Source organism: Glycine soja, chromosome 6 (genome assembly GCF_004193775.1).
Source record: "Glycine soja cultivar W05 chromosome 6, ASM419377v2, whole genome shotgun sequence".
Classification (NCBI taxonomy): Eukaryota; Viridiplantae; Streptophyta; class Magnoliopsida; order Fabales; family Fabaceae; genus Glycine; species Glycine soja.
In genome coordinates, this window is record NC_041007.1 from 11,547,093 (window position 1) to 11,566,213 (window position 19,121).

General features: G+C 33.4%; 2 protein-coding genes and 1 pseudogene across 2 annotated transcripts; 1 reads left to right on the forward strand and 2 right to left on the reverse strand.

The window, feature by feature from the left end:
- LOC114415662 (E3 ubiquitin-protein ligase RNFT1-like) lies at window positions 1–8,418 on the reverse strand. The gene is made up of 8 exons (XM_028380462.1): window positions 7,383–8,418; window positions 5,937–6,013; window positions 5,635–5,803; window positions 4,317–4,405; window positions 4,050–4,214; window positions 3,859–3,936; window positions 1,320–1,423; window positions 1–533 (listed from the first exon to the last, which is right to left on the reverse strand). The coding sequence occupies exons 1-8, from the start codon at window positions 8,014–8,016 to the stop codon at window positions 428–430; spliced, it is 1,422 nt and encodes a 473-aa protein (XP_028236263.1). The 5' UTR covers window positions 8,017–8,418; the 3' UTR covers window positions 1–427.
- Window positions 8,419–10,670: 2,252 nt separating this feature from the next.
- Window positions 10,671–15,543, reverse strand: LOC114414326 (annotated as a pseudogene).
- An 839-nt stretch (window positions 15,544–16,382) lies between these two features.
- LOC114415668 (60S ribosomal protein L10) lies at window positions 16,383–18,882 on the forward strand. The gene is made up of 4 exons (XM_028380473.1): window positions 16,383–16,498; window positions 17,466–17,967; window positions 18,288–18,369; window positions 18,567–18,882. Exons 1-4 carry the CDS (start codon window positions 16,489–16,491, stop codon window positions 18,642–18,644), a joined length of 672 nt encoding a protein of 223 aa, XP_028236274.1. The 5' UTR covers window positions 16,383–16,488; the 3' UTR covers window positions 18,645–18,882.
- The last annotated feature ends 239 nt before the right edge of the window (window positions 18,883–19,121 follow it).

The window sequence follows — 19,121 nt, forward strand, 5'->3', positions numbered from 1 at the left end:
TTGACAAAATTCAACGTTGATAAACATTTATTTAATAAAATATGTCAACTTGCTCAAATAAATTTACCAACGTATACGGTATACCTGTAGAAGTAATCCCTACAGGTTAGTATGGGAGGAAGAGGGAAATTAATTTGAAATGTAACATTATAAACAAGAGTATCCATTGTGTGACGTGACGAATATCAGGTTAAGAGATCCACGCGGATTTCGGTATAATGTCAGCTGTCTATAGCCCTCTGAACATCTGACCTCATTACACTAGAATGAACTTGTATACTTTGGCCATATATATATATATATTATATATCTTCATTCTTTTATCGATCTCAATTTCATTAATGGAAAATTTTACCAAACCAGAGGTGACATTTTCCAGGAAGATTTTGACTCAAAAACATGACCCAACAAGCCAAAGAAAATGAGCTTAAAACAACTGAAAAAACAGACTTGTTGATCCATCTCCAAAGGTCCGCAGATCAGCTGGTTTTACCAATGCCCTGCATAATGGGCAAGTTCGTTCTCTCTCAAACCTGAAACAAATGTATCTTTGTTGGTTAAGAGAGAACTGATAAATACGACTATGAACAAATCAAAATACAATCTAAATTACTCCTGTACAAGTCAAAGGCAGTTATTGATGGGTAGAACATTTGATGAATATAAACGTTGAGAAAATAAAAGCTTTTCATAGAATCAGAGTCCTAAATTTTGAGGAAAGTACTTCTGGCCATAAAGCACGCACAGAATAGTAGCAGAGTGAACTTTCTAGAAAAATTTCATTTCCATCAATAACAAATTTTCTTCACTCACTAGTATAATGCAGGAGAGCACCTCCCTTTCCCAAATACCCCAGTATCGTGTTTCCATACAATTACAAGCTAAACTTACCAATGCAACACTTAGATACCAAGGAAAAGCATAAAGAAAGAAATTGAAAACTGTGGGGAAAAAAAATAGCAGGACAAAAGCCTAAAAAAAATAACAGACTAGAGTTTCAATTTTTACTAGTGAATAATTACATAGCATGTTTTATTTTTTGAATTTATTCCATAGCAAGAATATTATAGGCCATTGAAAAAGCTAGTGAATATATTTAAGAGAAAGAGATATGTAAACCAATAGCCAAGATCAACAAACTCTATCGAATTTATGGAGAATTAATTGATGCAGCTTATGGGATAAACTCTTGACAGATAGCTAGTCCACCCTAAACAATCATCTATTACTTATAAAATCCTATTGCTCATTTCTCTTATGTAGTAAGCTTTCAATTTAAGTTTAAAAGGTCCAAACAAGGAATAAAACTATTAACTGACCATTCAGATACACACTCCTCACAGAACATGTGTTTACAGCTCAACAATATGGGAGCCTGCATCTTCTCCTGGCATATAGCACACAAGTCACCAGCAGCATTCACCTGAATTTAGATAATCACTGTTAGAAAGGCTGCCAAAAAAGATTCTTCGACAAATCCCAATATTGGTATAAAAAGAGTTTTTTCCTTAAAGGAAGGAAAAAACAGCCAATAAATGAAAACACAGCATCGGATAACAAAAGGTCAAAACAAACATAATACAGAATAAAATTATAAAATCCACGTCAATGTGTCAAAGACCACCCAGCTCTGCTGCATAATCATATATAGAAACCATTAACCAAGCATCATAGTAGAAAGGATAAGAATCACTCTCCAACAAAACAATGCAAAAGAAGGAATTTATCCTTGAAATTTTTAAACTTTTCTCCTCAGTTGAAAACTCAACAAAACTGCAAACAAGGCATGACACAAAGATTATGCAGACTTATCAGAATTTGCTCCAAATTTGAAGGCAGGCCCAAGACTCTCAAAAGACACCAACAAGCTTAGTGTATGTTTGGTTCAGCTTCTTTTGGAAAAATAATTGGTTACTTTAGTCAACTTGGGGAGCTTTAAGAAAAACAAGTATTTACCAGAAACAATCTCATTAACATGCACTTAATCTAAAGATACATATTATATACATATATATATGTATGTATGTATTGAGATAGGTGAAAAAGGGTAAACATATATGTAAAAGGGAAACTCAGTGAACAAGGCTTCCACCTAGATGTAGCAGCCTTACTCCAGTGTGCGGAGATTGTTTCAAAGTTTGAACTCGTGACTTTCAAGTCACAAGACAAACCTTACCGTTGTACCAAAGCTCCAACTATGGTAAAAACAAAAATAATTCACCAAACCAACAACTATGACACTGGAAGAGTGGATAAAAAAACGATAGAGCATCCCATAAAATACAAAAAATTTATGTTTCCCTTTCCCTTATTAAATTTAACACTTCAAAATTTTTTCTGAATAAAAAAATGGGGGCAATGAAGAGAATACCATCCAAAAAATAATGTTTTATTTTAACTACCACATGCAAGCAAACAACTAAATAAAATATATGAATGACATGAGATTGTATTTAGGTTTAACATGTTTCCTTCATTTACAGTCTCCATGACCTAGATTTTTACTATTTTGACTTCATATTTTGAAAAGAATGATGAGCTTAGCATCTGCAAGAAAACCCCAAACAACAGAATTGGTCCAATGTTCTTAAATTTTAGAATAACAAAATTCAGAATTGGTCCAATGTTCTCAAATTTTAGAATAACAAAATTTATACTGATTCTCATCCTTTTGCACTTTTTTTTCTGGAGGTTTGGACTGAATAGCTAGTAACATTGTGTCTAACAAGCTAAGAATCTCCAGGTCACCTTTAGGAACGAAACAGAACCAAGACCAACAAACAGTTTAAAAAATGGGAATATTGTAAAGATCACCTCATCTGACACATCCAACGTGATTGCCCTATGCACCACTGTGTACAATGAGTGCCTCCCATTCAAGGGAAAAATGCAGCCTACTATGCCAATATCTCCAGCTGGTAATTCGGATTCATTATTTGTAATATCATACTGTTTTTACAAATAAATTGTATTTGACATAAATTATGTTTTACAAACAGATTCACATTCTTAATTCTGTTCTCTCTGGAGTCAGAACTCTGTTCTTTGAATCCAAGCATGATACTGAAGTTCAGTTTTCTTCCTCTCTTATAGTTCTCAGTTATTTACATTTTTTTTTTGCTTCGTCTGTTATTTACATATTTCTTCTCTGTTCCCTTAATTTTATGAATTTTGATACTTTTAGTATTAGTTATTTCATTAATAATAGTATTATGCAGCTTTTTAGTGTGTGTGTAGCCTCATGCTTCTGCTATAGTCCGCCACGCTGTCCACCATTAATCACATTGCAATTGAATTAAGTAAAAAATTAATCAATCACATTCATTACACAATCAACATTGTATACTCCTATGCATTAAATTCTTAAATAGTAATGTTATCAGCTCCATGATACATGATTAATATGCAATAATTTACCATGATACATGTCCACTTCACTAAAATTCATAATCCATACTATAGTAATTATATTTTAAGTAATATGATAGGAAACAGTTGCATTAACTTATATTACTTTATCTTCACATTCATGCAACCTATTATAGGAGAGAGAATAGTTAAAATCATTGAATTATATAATTCATTTATTTTATTTACAAATAAATAAATTTAACGGTTCATAAGAAATTGTACCAATATATCAAATTTAGCACAAGAGAAATGCAAGCAAACACAAAGGCATACCCAATTTTAAATATATTTTTTGTGCATTTACAAATATAAGCTAAAATTTCCAACAACCAAAAAAAAGCATATAACAGTAACAATATAAAGCTTAGTAACAAAGGAGAGAGAAGCATTACTTATAATTGCAATTACAAATTTAGACTTAATCAGAGCATTTTATATATTATTTACCTGTTCCGTTGTGGCATAAACCCCATAATGAACTTCCTTTTTTGATAATGCTTTTAAGGCAGAAACAAAGCATTGGACCTAATAAATACATAGAAGGTTGAGAAAAATGGAATAATTTAGGTTCATGCACAAAAATTGTTAAATACAGCACTATGAAGTAAGAATGCCAATTTTGAAGAATGAAAACATACCTTCTCAACTACTGATGTTAGCTTGAAAGTTAGATACAATCCTGTAGTCAATGAGGAAAAGAGACTTCCATAATCCTTGTTCAAGAAAAATCGGTACCAAACTGGTGTTGGCAACAAAGCACGATACAGCAGCAGAGTATACTCAATCAAAGTTAACATTTGACCCTTGAAATAAGTTAAATACTATCAGATGATTGTAGGAGGAAACTATACTTGAAAAATATATGCTATTTTGTCTGTCAGAAAAAGAAAGGAAGCTACTAAAACCTGCCGACGGAAGTTATGGCCTCTTCCATTTTTGTAGTAAATAAGCAACAAACATTTGAAAGCCATCGCTGCTTGCCGCACCAATGTATCTAAAAAGTCAATGTATATTGTGACCATCAATACGAACCAAAAAAATAAAATAAAATTGCTGCACCTAAAATTAAAATGATTATATGCCGGAAAAAATACCAATATCAAGGGATAACCAAGACACAGAGAAACAATCAAACAGGACACCCAAAAACATATTGGTATAGCATTGAAGATATTTACAAAGATACTACCCATTATCGGTCTTGAACAATATCTCACTAATGCAAATAGGCGGCTACATTTTTTCCCTCCAAAACAACATTCAATGAAAGAGAACTAGTGGAGTATGATGCAAACAACCAAATTTGAGAATTCTTCTTTCAGTAGAACATTGAAAATACATCAAATGGCACATACTGGAAAACCCACAAATCTTGGTTCCACTTTTATAAGCTTAATCAAAAACCTTCAATTTGATTTTCAGCTTAAATACTTGAGTGTGATAAGATAAGCTCAAATAATAGCCATAAAAGCTCTTCCTGAAAGAGGCCAGAAATGAGTGGATATACAAATTCGGAGTTCAAAATCAATCTCACTATGGGATTTGGAGCTTGAACACAATTTCAGTGGTAATATTCTTTCTTTGTCCCAAGGAAGTACTGACATATGGGCAACACACGTGATCAAGCAACGACTGTGCATAAGCACAAAAGGGAGACTTTGTCTCTATGCCAAAGAGGGAAAGCAAAAAAAGAATGGTTAACCTTTTTGATTGGTAAAAGTTTAGGGTGATTAAGGCTCTCCCCATTCTAAGGCCAAGGAAAACCACCTTCAATGAGATTATAGATCACCCAGCAATGAGGGACCCAAAGATTCAAACCCAATTCATGCAGCCCTCATTGGAAACAAACTGTTAGTTTTATCTTGAAACAATTTTTATTCAATTTTGGTCCAGGGCAACTGATTAAATACAAACTATTTCAAAATAGAAATGTGTTATGAAGCACAAGAGAAGTCTTCAATTTCATCATTATGAATCAAGCAAATAGCCCTACTATTCTGCTGAAACTTTCAAGTCCCTTGCACATTAATCAAGCATTCAACAATTAAAACAAACTGCTTAGTTATTCACTAAGGAGCCAATTTTCTGTTTCAAATTCAATCATATACTATTAACAGACATTTGATGTCTCTATGTCCAATAGAGCAAATAAAGCTGTCTAGTGTAAACAAACTATAGCAATGCAATGATCACATATAGAGTGCACATAGAATAAATCCATACCATTAACCAAAATGATGAATATTGTATGCCAGAAAGGTGGTGGTGTTTTTGGTGGAAGCATGGCCAGTGGGTATAAAAGATCATCATTTTGATACCACCAGTAAATGCTTATCACATGCAGCACAAAGGCAAAAGAGATACCAAGAAGAACAGAGACTTTCCGATCTCCCTGCAAAATAAAACTTAAATTGAGATCTCCAATTTTATATTCATCTGTTTATGAGGATGATGGGATTCTATATGTGGATACTTCATATGGGAAATGAAACTTTAAAGGACTTGCAAAATTCTGGGTATAGTACCTTCAGGGCAGTCTGCTTCTTAACAATTTCATTTGACTTGAACATCACAGCTGATATACAAATTGTGACAAAGAAACCTGCAAGTTCCCAGAAATGAATATCACAAGTTATGTGGAAAGAGTCAAATCAAAACTTGAAATTCAGAACAAACTGAAACTATACGTGAGAGTCAGTGTGCCACTCTCCTAGACTGTACTCAACCAATTCAACATAAATAACAGTATTAAAAACAAAAAAAACTAACCACATTGCGTCTTTCTCTATTCAGAAGGGATGAAGTTCAAAGAAGACAATAAGATACAGTCACAGTCACAGGGAACATATAAAGCATGCAGTGCGGTATTCTTCATTAAGTAAAATTTTGACATAATCAAATAGTATCATAAAAGAAACACAAGCGATCAACATTATCTCTGAATTAACACTACATATTCATCTTTACATCTCTTATGATTAGGAAAGTCCAATTTCCTTACAAAGGAGAGGCACCTCCAAAGTAAACAAAAGACAGGCACAAGCACAACCCTACATGATCCTCAGCAATTGTTTCAGGTAATTTTTTCTCTCACTCTACCTCTTTCCTTGGCGATAACATAGCGTGTTGAAATCCACACGGCAGCAAAACATAAAAAATTTATTCATAGTTTCCATCCCTCCAAAAGGCAAGCAACCTCTCTTTAACAAACTAGGGTCTGTTTGATTTGCTAAAATTTACAGTACTGGACAGGACAAATATTTTTGTTCCACGTTTGATTTGACAACAGATTATGGGATAGCACAAATTAATCAGACAAGGACAAGACAAAAACTTAACTTCTTGTTACTCAAAAAACCATGGGACAACTTTTTGTCCCATGTACAAAGTATTCAAAAGACACACATACCCCCAGCTCTCTCTAGTTTCTCAAGCATTATCTATTAGCTGCAACAACCATATCATGCCATGTATTTTCAAATTCACATTATCTGCTAGCAAGTAGCAACAAGAACCTTATCATGTCATTTATTTTGAATTCACATTATCTACTGGCTGCAACAACCTTATCATGCAATGTATTTTGAATTTACATTATCGACTAGCTAGCTTACTTGTATATATTTTGTATTTTGAATTCTCATAAAATATAATAATAATGTAAATTATATTAATGTCTGTCACTCAAGTATTTGTCATGTACTGTTCTCAAGCCATTATATCGAAGCAAAAATATCCATATCAAGAGAACAATGCAAAAAAAGCATAGCCCCAAACAAGTTATAACATAATGAAAGTCTTGCCAACAAGTCAAGCATATACAACCTCTCTAATATTTCACTGGCATCCTTGAACTCTAGCATATACAATATGAATCAAACAATCCAATCCAATGGGTTGTGCACGCACTTCGCATTTGATGCAAAAACCAATTGTAGAGACGAAACAAAACTAAACAAGAGAAGCAGTACCTTGCAAATGTTGGCGGATGAAAACAATCAGCAACAAGAGAGAAAACGGTAGAATCTGCTCAATCCACTTCGCAACCTGCTGAATATCATACCTCTGGTAAGTAGAGGACGATGAAGAAGAGGAAGAAGAAGAAGAAGAAGAAGAGGAAGATTCCCTAACGCCACCAATCCCATCATCCAAAGACACCAAAGGCACCCTTTCCTCCGCCATTCGCCGGCGAGCCTCCGACGAAAGCATCCCACTCCTCCCAACCACCGCCTCCTCACAACCCGGCTCCCCTCCCCGGCCCCTCGACGACGACGATGGCGACGAACCGCTCTCCTGCTCGCCGGCCCCAATTATGCGTATCGCAACCTCCTCAGCAGCGCCGTTGCAGGCATTCTCATCGGAATCAGAGGACGAAGCAGAGGCGGATTCGGCATGCGCCTGAAACCGAGGGCGCGTGCGGGGAATGATAATCACAGGCTCCGCGGAATCCTCGCGCGCGCAGTAATCCATGACGAGAGATAGCGGAGAACGGAATGGGAAACTCATCCCGAACCAGGTGACAGCGCCACCACCACCACCACCGCTGGTATCGCTTCCAGACGACGACGACATCGACGAAGACGAAGACGACGGTGACGATTCCATCTCGTCGAAACCCTAACAAACTAACTTACCTCTTTCGCTTTCGCTTCACCTACCGCGTGTGTTCCTTTTTTCCGTACGGTGATCTCCAATTATACCGATCGCAAATATTGCGAAAGCAAATGCATTGGTGATAATATAAGGGTTTCGGTTTTAGATTAGATTATTTGAAGCTGAATTAATTGTGAGAAAGGGGATGAAGTTTTGTGAATGAAGGAACAAAGCACGGTGTGAGAGGATTAGTGTGTGATGAGAGGGTTTAATGTGAACGCGGATCGTGCGATGGACATGGTGGAAGAAGAGGAGAAAAGTCAAGGTCAGGAAGCTGAAGGCTTCTCTTTCGATATTTAGTGTGTGACTACTGTGTCGGAGCGTGAGCGTGTGTATGAGAGGACACAAGGTTGAATTCATGATAGACAAACGCGTTTGATTGGATATTATTATTATTTTTCTTTTCCTTCCTCCTTCAATTCCAACGGATATTGCCTTCGCATCACCTCTTTCTTATATTTTTTTATCAATGTTATGATTAATTTTTGTTAACAATAAATCAAATCTGTAATATTCTTTTCTTAACCATTTAATCAATCTTATATTTTCATTTGTTTTCGTCGGATTATTTATGATGATTCTAATTTCAAGTTCATTTGGGTAATTATAACTCAGATTCTATTGGTAGTAAATTTTAAGCATGTCATTTTAAAAAATTAAGCATGTGTGATTTTATATTATCAAGTTTTTGGGTTAATTGATTTTTTTTTTCTATTTTCAACATTAAAGAGACTGATCTGTTTATGACTTTAATTGGCAAGTGTTTTTTTACCGATTAAATTTCTCTGCTTTTTAATATTATGCAAATGTGATTCTTTTGTCAATTCTTGTTTTTATTTAAACATTTTAAAATAATTATGATAAATTTGATATAAAAAAATAAAGGACTTAATTAGTTAAAAAATAAAAAGCCAAAGTGACACCTAAAACAAATTATAAGAATCAAAAGTGCTATTAAAAAAAATACTCAAAGCTTTATTACAATAATTAACAAAAATCACCATTAAAGTGTTTTTTTTTTGTTTATAACACATTATCTTTAAGTGGGGAAAATTGTGTTCCAATTGAATAGGAATCACGTGCTCGATTATCACATTTAGAATACACTAACATTAAACATTTTTTCAATAAAAATATTTCCCTTTTAATTTAGAGTAATAGTTAGAAAATTGGTTACAATTATAATTACTAAATTTGTCATGCATGTACGAATATTTGAAAAGGAACAAAGTGTTGGATACAAATATATTAGAAAAATAAGATTTTAAGAAAGGTAATCATTTTAACCGAACACTAAGTAATTGGAATTAAAAAAAAAATCACCTTTTGTGACAAGTATAATTGATGAAATGGGATGCTTGTCTAATCTTGAATTAGAGTCAGGTCAGATAAAATTAACTTTTTTGAAAGTTGAAAATTAGCTTATACTTAAAAATTAAAAAATTAATTTATTAGATTATGTTTCACAAAATTAACTGAAAAGTTAACTGAAAATTAAAAAATTATTTACAAGTTGAAAATTTATTTATTAAAATGTAAGTATTCAATAAAATTACAAACTTATTTACGAAGCCAAAAAAACTGGAAATGCAGGTAGCAAAATAAAAAAATAATAAGTAGTAACTTGAAAAGATAAGTATATTTGAAGTGTTGAAAAAACATATTTAAGCCATAATCATCTCAAACAAGATTGTCCCTCATATCACTTTAATTAGATGATCAGGATACTTCAAATGTTAAGATCTCTCAAATAAAATTGTTTTCGGTGAAGAAAATTTATGATTTAGACAAAAAAAAAATACAAATGCATAATCAAATGAATAATAAAGTTTAATATATAAATTTTCAATCATTTTAACTTAAAAATGAATGAATAAAATTAATATAATTTTAAAATAAATTGTTTTACGGATATCAAGTATGTCCTTAAAATTTTGACATAATTTTTAAAAGTTATGATTAAAGTACAAACAGTTAAAATTTAGAACAAGAATAACTAATAATTTAAAAAAGCTAAAATAATAAATTTCGGATAAAGGAAAACAATAAAATATTCACTTTAAACTTTATTTATATATAGAATACTAATATAATTAATTAATTGCTGACTTGAAAAGTTGAAATCACAGTGGCACCGCCTCAGCAGTTGCACAAGCGTTTTGCCACTATTTGTAATTAATGTCCACTGGTCTACGTTTGAGCCACGCTTACGCCAACCAAAATAAAAGGAGCCCCACAATCACCGCACGAATTAATTATCCATTTATTTTTTATAATTCTTAAATTTTCTCTTTTAGTCTTTTATGTGAATTTTTTATAATTGAAAAATTTTAACGACATAAATTTTTTAGAAATTTTAAGGACAAAAAATTCACTTAAAGACTAAAATGAATAAATTTAAAAACTAAATAAGTAATTCAATCCATCAAACAATAACCAAAATAGTAAACATTACTAAGTTACTAATAATAAAAAAAGTTTGTATAATCAAATACGTATAATTCACTTAGAGAGATGATACCTCTTTAAGTACTTCCTTGAAAAAAAATAAATCAGTAAAAGCAGGCCATTATTTTTTATGACAACCACATATAGAAATAAAATCATACTTGTATTTCTGTGCTTGATTTTATTAAAATTTTCAAGTTCACAAGCATATGACATGAATGAAATGGAACATCTTATAGTATTAGACTAACCAACGTGTCTAGATGACAATACGTGGAAATTTTAATCACAATCCACTCCCCTAACATGTCAAGACAATTATCTCATATCTCCTCTTCAGTTTCAGCAAGAGTTACAAGATGTATATAAAACACCTACACATGGAGTATGCAGTAATTAGTTAATTCCATTACCCCCTTCCACTTGTCTTTCAGCTTCCGTAACTCTCTTAAAGCTTCAACGGGGAGACTTGCACCCTACCTTCTCCTACAAGGATTTTAACATTTCTCAGAGTATAAAACAGAGAAATGAAAATGTACATCTATGCCCATGGTTAACATAGGTGACTGGAACTTGTGATTCTTAACTAAATAATTCAGGTTTGAATCCTAATTGATTCTTAAAAATTGAAATAAATCATATTAAAAGGAGGACTATCCACATTATGTGCGCTCACCTCTCCTACAAAGATTTCATTACTTCATTCAATCAATTTGGACTCTCTTAAACATACTCTTTTGAAAGACAAAGATTTCATTACTTCACTCAATCAATTTGGACTCTCTTAAGCATACTCTTTTGAAAGATAAATTAGTAGATGGTCCTAAATGACATAATCTCTAATTAATTATCACATAGCATAGTGTTACTATTTTTTTTCGTATATTAAAAAAATTAAATACATGTCATGTAAAGATTGAGACCATGAACACTTAGTCCTGAACGACGTAATTGTAATTTTTTTTTCTTCTGAAGAGTTGGTAATAAGTGGGGTGGAGGCAAACCTGAATCTCAGGTAGGTTGACCCTCATAAATGGGTTGGTTTCCATTTCTTCCTCAATGGTGGAGGGAATTGTAGATTGGCCAGCTTGCTGCTGATTCTTAGCCCATGTTAATTTTTGTTGTATCCTCAAATTATCTGGCTCAATTGTCAGAGCAAATAGCAAGTTCCTCACTGCATACTAGAGACACAACAAATTCAAACTCTTACTGTTGATTAATAATGTAAATTATTATAAGAAAGGGGCACATCATAATAAATGAACAAGAATTCAAGCTTTTGTAGGTGAGAAGTCCACAAGCACATAATAAAATAATCTAGAGTATTATCCGCTTCTCTTCCCTGGTATGTTTTGAATGCCTCGGGCTATTAACTATTGATTAAATCTAATAAATGAGAATGGTTTGGTACAAATGTAGAAGCAAATATGTCATGAAGTTTTGATGATGCCAAAGAAACACGCTTCTCATGTTTGATCCAAGATAAGACTCCAAAAAATTCAAGATAAATGATGAATCTAGTCTCTAGAGTCTTAGAAAGAGTTTCTAAATTGATGATGCACAAGTTATGGTTAAAGGATTTTTTTTCAAAAGTTTTTAAGAAATCATGAAAGTGGTATTTACTCTTTGGTAATCGATTACCAGAGGCTGTAATCGATTATCAGTGGCCAAAATGCTTTCTAAAATGTTTTAAAATATTTTGAAAGCTTGTAATCGATTACACTAGACTTGTAATCGATTACCAGGAGTTTTGAACGTTTTAAAATAGCCTTTAAAAATTTGAATTTAAATTTCAAAGTCTGTAATCGATTACAGAGTGTATGTAATCGATTACCAGAGTTAAAATTCAAATTTCAAATGTGAAGAGTCACAACTCTTCAGAGAAAAAATAACTGTGTAATCAATTACACCATTTTGGTAATCGATTACCAGTGAGGAATTTTCAAAAATAACTCCTAACCGTCACATCTTTTCAAATGATTTTGAATGGCGATCAAAGACCTATATATAGATGACTTGGGACACGAATTTTCTCAGAGTTTCTACTGAACAAGAAAAAGTCTATCCTCTCAAAAATCAAATTGTCTTATTTCCTCTTCTTATTCAAAGAGAACTGGTTAAGGTACCGGTCTCTTGTTACACAAAGGAAGAGTTGTCCTTATGTGGTTGAAACATTGTAAAAAGAATTTTACAAGATAGTGGAAATCTCAAGCTGATTGCTTGGGGACTGGAGTAGCCACAAGGCGTGGCCTAACCAGTATAAACTGAGTTTGCACTTTCTCATCCCTTAAACTTCTTTTAGTAATTGTTATTTGTCTTTTGCATTAAAAAAGTTTATTTTGAATTGTCTTTTTAGTAATTCATAATAAGGGTACATTAAAAATTTTAAAAAGGAAAGTTAAAATTTTAATTGAGAAAATAATCTTTGATATCTTAATTCAATCCCACTTCTTAAGATATCTGAGGCCACTTGTCTAACAATAGATGTACCTGTTATTTACATTCATTAAGTAAGAAGCATCTAGAAAAATCCACTTCCTTTTCAAATTATAATTATTATGAAGCTGGCTATTGGATCTCCAAAACCCTGTGTCAAACTCAAAGATCCATGGATTGTCATGCTTAATGATTCCTTAACAAAATGCTTTTTAACAAAAAAAAAAACTAAGATTTTACACACATGAATAGAGGGACTCCTGCATTTAAAATTTTTGGAAACATTAGTAGTCTTAATTTTATACCTAAATTTGTTACATGGATCAAGTGTCAATGGGGCTCAGCTTTTTGTTCATTTACATTCAAATCAATCTGACTAATCCGCCTAACCAAGTGGAGATGTAACCCTTGGCTTTCCAAGTCTACAAGTATGGCCTGGCCCAAAATGATTATTGAGGATTATCAACAATAACTTTCACAACCAACCATTCCTAGGTTTGGTCACTATGCATCCAAAATATCTTCATATGAGTTTCATAAATGGAACCATGATGCTAAATGAATTCTAGGAGAGGGGATTTTTTGTACTATATTACCTCATGGCCACAGTAAACTCTGGTTGGCTTTGGTAATGAACCTAATGTCACACAGAGTGACTGATATATCTGTTCTGCAGTTCCTTCAAAAAATTTCCCACAACCAGCAATAAACTGTAGAAAGCGCGTGCAATAACAAAATAAATATAGGATTTTAAAGTAGGACCTCTTCATAATATACATAAAAGCATAGACAAAAAGGCAAGTCATATACACAGATTCCAAGCACTTGGCATAGCTTTTAGAATCAATTTATTGTATTCTTTCCTAAGAACTCTTTTCTTTTGAACATGGTTCATGGCAACTCAATAAATGAAAAAGATAAGACTGATCAATCAGCTTACCAGTGTATCTCCAGTAAAAACAGCAGGTTACTCCTCCTCTTTGCCAGTAACACAATAGCTTATGTGACCTTTGGTGTGGCTGAAGTAGGTCAGAAAAAATGGTTTATGTTAACAAAAGAGATGGAAATGTGTAGGTCCAACCACATCAGGAATCATCAAGCAACATGTATTTAATGATAATGACAATGAAGCAGGGTAGTGCCTCATTGGTGGCTTATAACAAAATTCAATGCATCTATTGGTTTTCACTTTCAGTTTTCACACATAGATAGCGCTATTGCTAGGAAACTCTAATCTTGCATTTGGAGTAATATAGCTTTAGAATTAAAATGAAATGATTTAGGACCTATCAGAGGTGTGAAGATGTACATATCATAACACCTCAGAATGATTTGTGTGAGTTGGATTCTTAAATGAGTATCAATCCCTACAACTTTTATACAACAATTCATTTATAAACAAAATCACTTCTTTCATTTTAAGGATTCCCAACTCAGGCAAGTTTGCTACTAAGGACGAGCACACTAAGCAGCAGCATGACACAATTCAGTAAGCAGCGCTGCAGCAGTACACAATTTGCTGCAACAGTACACAATTTCCAAACCTATTCAAGCAGTGCATTATAAAGGGACTAATTAACAACAATATCCAATTGACAAGTTAATAACCACCATACCAAGGTGTGTGAAGACACAATATATTAATATCAGCCCCAAGTGACATCTTATCCCCATTTTCAACCTTATCAGTGCAACCCTTGATGTTATCCATTGAACCACCATAGACCTTCATTCCAAGCACCAATTGCTTTATCTTTTCATTTCCACCAGCATGATCCCTGTCATAATGACACAAAAAGTTATTACTATGCTTCAAAAGTTATAGGAAGACAAAGTATATGAAAATTACTAAGCTTCAGAATTTATTATAAGCCAAAGTATACAGGTGCTACTAGCATTTATACTATCAACTGTAATTCTGAGCCGAGTAATTCCATTTATATTATTCGTACACAATTTTGTATTATCAACACAAGCAGAAATAACATGGAAAAATTATATATATGAAAAAGACAAAGACAGTCTACAGTCATTTTTTTAGTATAAATTCGGATATTTAAATCCCAAAGTGGCGATATTTACCACAGTTCTGAGCTAGGGAAAGGCACAAAGCTAATTTAGAAGTAATAAGGGCCCTGAGTTAAACTATTTGGACCTAATTAAATTGCAGCATTTATCTGAAAGGTGTCTCTAAACAAATAAACATGATTCAACATACCCAATGAGGTGTATTTCAACTGACAATACACGCAATACATACATGCTGAGTTTGTGGAAAAAAACCTGGGTTTGATCTCTTGGAGAGAATAAGGAGCCTTAAGTGTGACTAAAGACCGAACCGAGTGATTAGGGTTATTGTTAATAAGAAAAAAAACATGATTCAACATGACCAACCAAAATGAAATTAAGTATGGTTAAAAAAAGTGGAAACTAGTAGCAGCAGTACCCGTGATGATGTGTGGTGAGGACAAGCTTGAGATTATTGACCCCATGAGAATTGGCAGCTTCTAGAACTTTCTGAGGCTCTACAGGGTCCACCACCGCACCTTCTTTGGTGCTCTCGTCAACGATTCTGCATAGCAGAGCAAAACCGAATTATATTAAAGGATTGCCTAATAATAATAATAATAATAATAATAATAGTAATAAACAGTGAAGCATATATCATCTGCAAGGCCAGAACTAGAATATGCAAGCTGTGCTGTAACTATGTTCACGTGTGCTTATGTTAAATTTGTTTAGTATTGCAGAGAAAAACATATTGAAGACAAGATGGATTTTCATGGTTTGTTACAAGTGTGTGTGCAGTGCAGTGTGTAGTGTAGTACTTTTACTTTTATTTTAGAAGCAACGAAAATCACTATTACAGTTACTATACAACGTAGCTTTGGGTTCTTTCTAGTTTACTAGTTTTTGTTTTTTTTTTGAGGTGGAAACGCTGCGTTGGTTTGGTCATAGACTGCCACGCTCCTCTGACGGCAACGTAACGTACTTGTAAAATAATCGTTTTGGTTTCTGAAATTGAAAATACGTAGTACCTTCTACTTTTAGTCTTTATTTTTCATTTTTAATCATAATATTTTAATACAATAAATTGTTTTTAATTTTTAAAATAGATTAAATTACATTAATTTTTTTTAAATAAAATGTTCGAATAATAATTGAAAAGAGTCAAAACTTTACAACCACAAATATATTTAAGTTTAATTTTTTTAAAAAAATGTTAATTAAAAGAAAAATAAATCATATTTAATAAAATAATTTTTATAAACCATTTTCAATAATGCAAGTAATGAATTTTAATATTATTGTGTTTTATTGACAAAAAAAAAAAGAATACTATGTTTGACCACGCAGAGAGATTTCTTGAGCCGCAAGTATTTTCAACAGGGTCTGTTTTGTTTGGGCCAAAATAGAATTCGGCCCATAAACGAAGATAAAATTACTTTATGTAGCATCGTTAGGAGGGTTATTAGATTTAGGTTTCTCTCTTCCGTACACAGCTTGAACCCACCGCGTTTCGGAGAGAGAGACGTCGCAATGGGGAGGAGTAAGCATCTGTGTTCCTTGTTATCTATTATGATATTGCATTCTTACTTGCGTATGCGTTTTGAATTTTTGATGTTCCCTTTTAAAGAATACCTAGATTGAAATATGCTTTGAAAAACGATGTATTTATACACAAGGCAAGAAAATTGTAGCCGTTTTAGCTGTTTTGTTTAAATCTGTAAGCTCCCTTACTGCATTTGGTTTGTGGTTGGTGGATATTATGATAGGCAGCGCGTAAATGAAATTTATGTTATGTGCAGTTCCGTTTACCGAGGAATTCCATGTATTTGGTTTGTCTTAGAAAACCAGTTGATAATTTGTTTGGTGGTGTGATAGTTTTAATTTTTTTAAAATTGACATTACTTGGAGGTTGTTGTTTGTAACTTGAACACATCGTCCTGTGACCATAAATTGTTTGTATCTAATCAAATGTATTCAAGTAGATTAATTGCTTTCTTAAGATTTTGAACGCATATTTTGTTATTTCTAAATTCATTGACCGAAGCTTGTATGCTTTGATTTTGTGTTTTTTCATCCATGCTTGGCATAACCTTGCCTGAAAGTTACATTGTCTATTGTTATGTGCCTGCTGTTGCTTATGGGTTCATTGTTCAAGAACATGTCATTTTTTAATCCTTTACAGGGTTTTTATTCTCTCCTTGAAAAACCACTATCAATTGTGTAGAACTTAGTCTTACAATTGTTTATCAATCCTTGTATGATTTATATGTTTTGCTCAATGTTATTTTTATTGAGAGCTTTATAGTATTGATTTAGGAGGTCCTTCTTTTTAAATGTGTTCTCTCTGCGACTACAGTCCAGTCCTATGTAGCATGGTTGAATCATGTGAATGATAATATATATGTTTGTATACTAATTATTCAAAATGGCGTCAGAATGAAATTGATTGGCTTTTTATGTGCCATATTCATGGCATGATGGTAATGACGAGTGGTGTATGATTTTAGGGCCTGCAAGGTGTTACCGGCAGATAAAAAACAAGCCATACCCCAAATCACGTTTCTGCCGTGGTGTTCCTGATCCTAAGATCAGAATTTATGATGTTGGTATGAAGAAGAAAGGTGTTGATGAGTTTCCCTTCTGCGTTCATCTGGTTAGCTGGGAAAAAGAAAATGTTTCAAGTGAAGCATTGGAAGCTGCTAGAATTGCATGCAACAAATATATGGCGAAATTTGCTGGAAAGGATGCTTTCCACTTGAGAGTCAGAGTACATCCATTCCATGTTCTTAGGATCAACAAAATGCTTTCATGTGCTGGAGCTGATAGGCTTCAGACTGGAATGAGAGGTGCATTTGGAAAGCCACAGGGAACATGTGCTAGAGTCGCCATTGGTCAGGTTCTTCTTTCTGTCCGCTGTAAGGACAGCAACAGTCATCATGCACAGGAGGCTCTTCGTCGTGCTAAGTTTAAGTTCCCTGGTCGTCAAAAGATCATAGTTAGCAGGAAATGGTATGTATTAAATATTAATTCTTTTGACAGTAAGCTTTTGCATCTGAACATGAATACTTATAGATCAGTTAAGGCAGTTTTAGATTTGAGTAGGGTTTTTGCCATAATACCTTGATTTGAATTATGAACAAATATATTTTATATTTTCTGGAAAATAACTTGTATTTTTTATCGGTTGCCATCCTGTGATTAATTGGGTTGTGATTAGATTACTTCCTGTTTGGTCAAGTATTTGATTCTAGTTTCTTTATTTTGGTCCTTTGTCGTGCGAGATTTTTATGTATTTGGTTTGACTGTAGTTGTTTTAAATGCTTGTTCAGGGGTTTCACCAAGTTCAGCCGTGCTGATTATCTCAAGTACAAGTCAGAGAGCAGGATTGTGCCTGATGGTGTGAATGCTAAGGTAATGCAAAGCAGCACCTGCATGGGGATAAAATTTTACTGCATGTTCTGTTCTTCATGCTTGAAGACATTTATTTGTTTATTTATATTCAAACTTGGATCTGGATTTGTTTGAAGCATGTTATGCATTCAATTGATCTATTTTTGAAAGTTATTTTTAGCTGTCTAATTTACTAGTTCCTTCTTGTGGTCTTGCAGCTTCTTGGGTGCCATGGACCACTGGCAAACCGTCAACCTGGACAAGCTTTTTTATCTAGTGCTACTGCTACTGCTTAGATATGGCTTGTTACTTGGAAATAGTGGGCTTTGACCACAATAGTTGTGTTCAACTAAATTCGAGTTTCTTATTTGCTCTACTGGTAGTATTAAACTATGTTGAGTTTATCTCATCTTTTGTGAGCCATCTTGAATGGAATTACTGTCATATTTGGTTTGTATTTCCTTGTTGTTGATGGTTTTGTTTGGCATTTGATAATTGCTTGATGAGAAATTTAAGACCCGATCAGACAGCTTACCACCGGTTGCTCATCCTCTTTGCTAATTAACACGATAATGATCATTGATGTGGTGACCCAGCAGGTTAGAAAAAACAAAAAAGTGTGTCTGGAAAAACGAGGATGAAATTCGGGTTCTAGTCCACATCAGGAATCATCAAGCAATGCCACACTGGTAGTTTTTATGATAAAACTCAATGCATCTATTGGTGTTTCTAATACACAGTGGTATGAAACGGATACAAATCATGAAATATAA

Bases quoted from the DNA above. Each gene is read 5' to 3' on its own strand.
- LOC114415662 (XM_028380462.1), bottom strand. From the start codon at position 8,016: ATGGAATCGTCACCGTCGTCTTCGTCTTCGTCGATGTCGTCGTCGTCT. The intron at 5,804-5,936 runs GTACTATACCCA...TTTATTTTGCAG, and splicing joins AGAAGCAGACTGCCCTGAAG to GGAGATCGGAAAGTCTCTGT. The intron at 1,424-3,858 runs GTAAATAATATA...ATCTAAATTCAG, and splicing joins TTTATGCCACAACGGAACAG to GTGAATGCTGCTGGTGACTT.
- LOC114415668 (XM_028380473.1), top strand. The intron at 17,968-18,287 runs GTATGTATTAAA...ATGCTTGTTCAG, and splicing joins ATCATAGTTAGCAGGAAATG to GGGTTTCACCAAGTTCAGCC. The intron at 18,370-18,566 runs GTAATGCAAAGC...GTGGTCTTGCAG, and splicing joins CTGATGGTGTGAATGCTAAG to CTTCTTGGGTGCCATGGACC.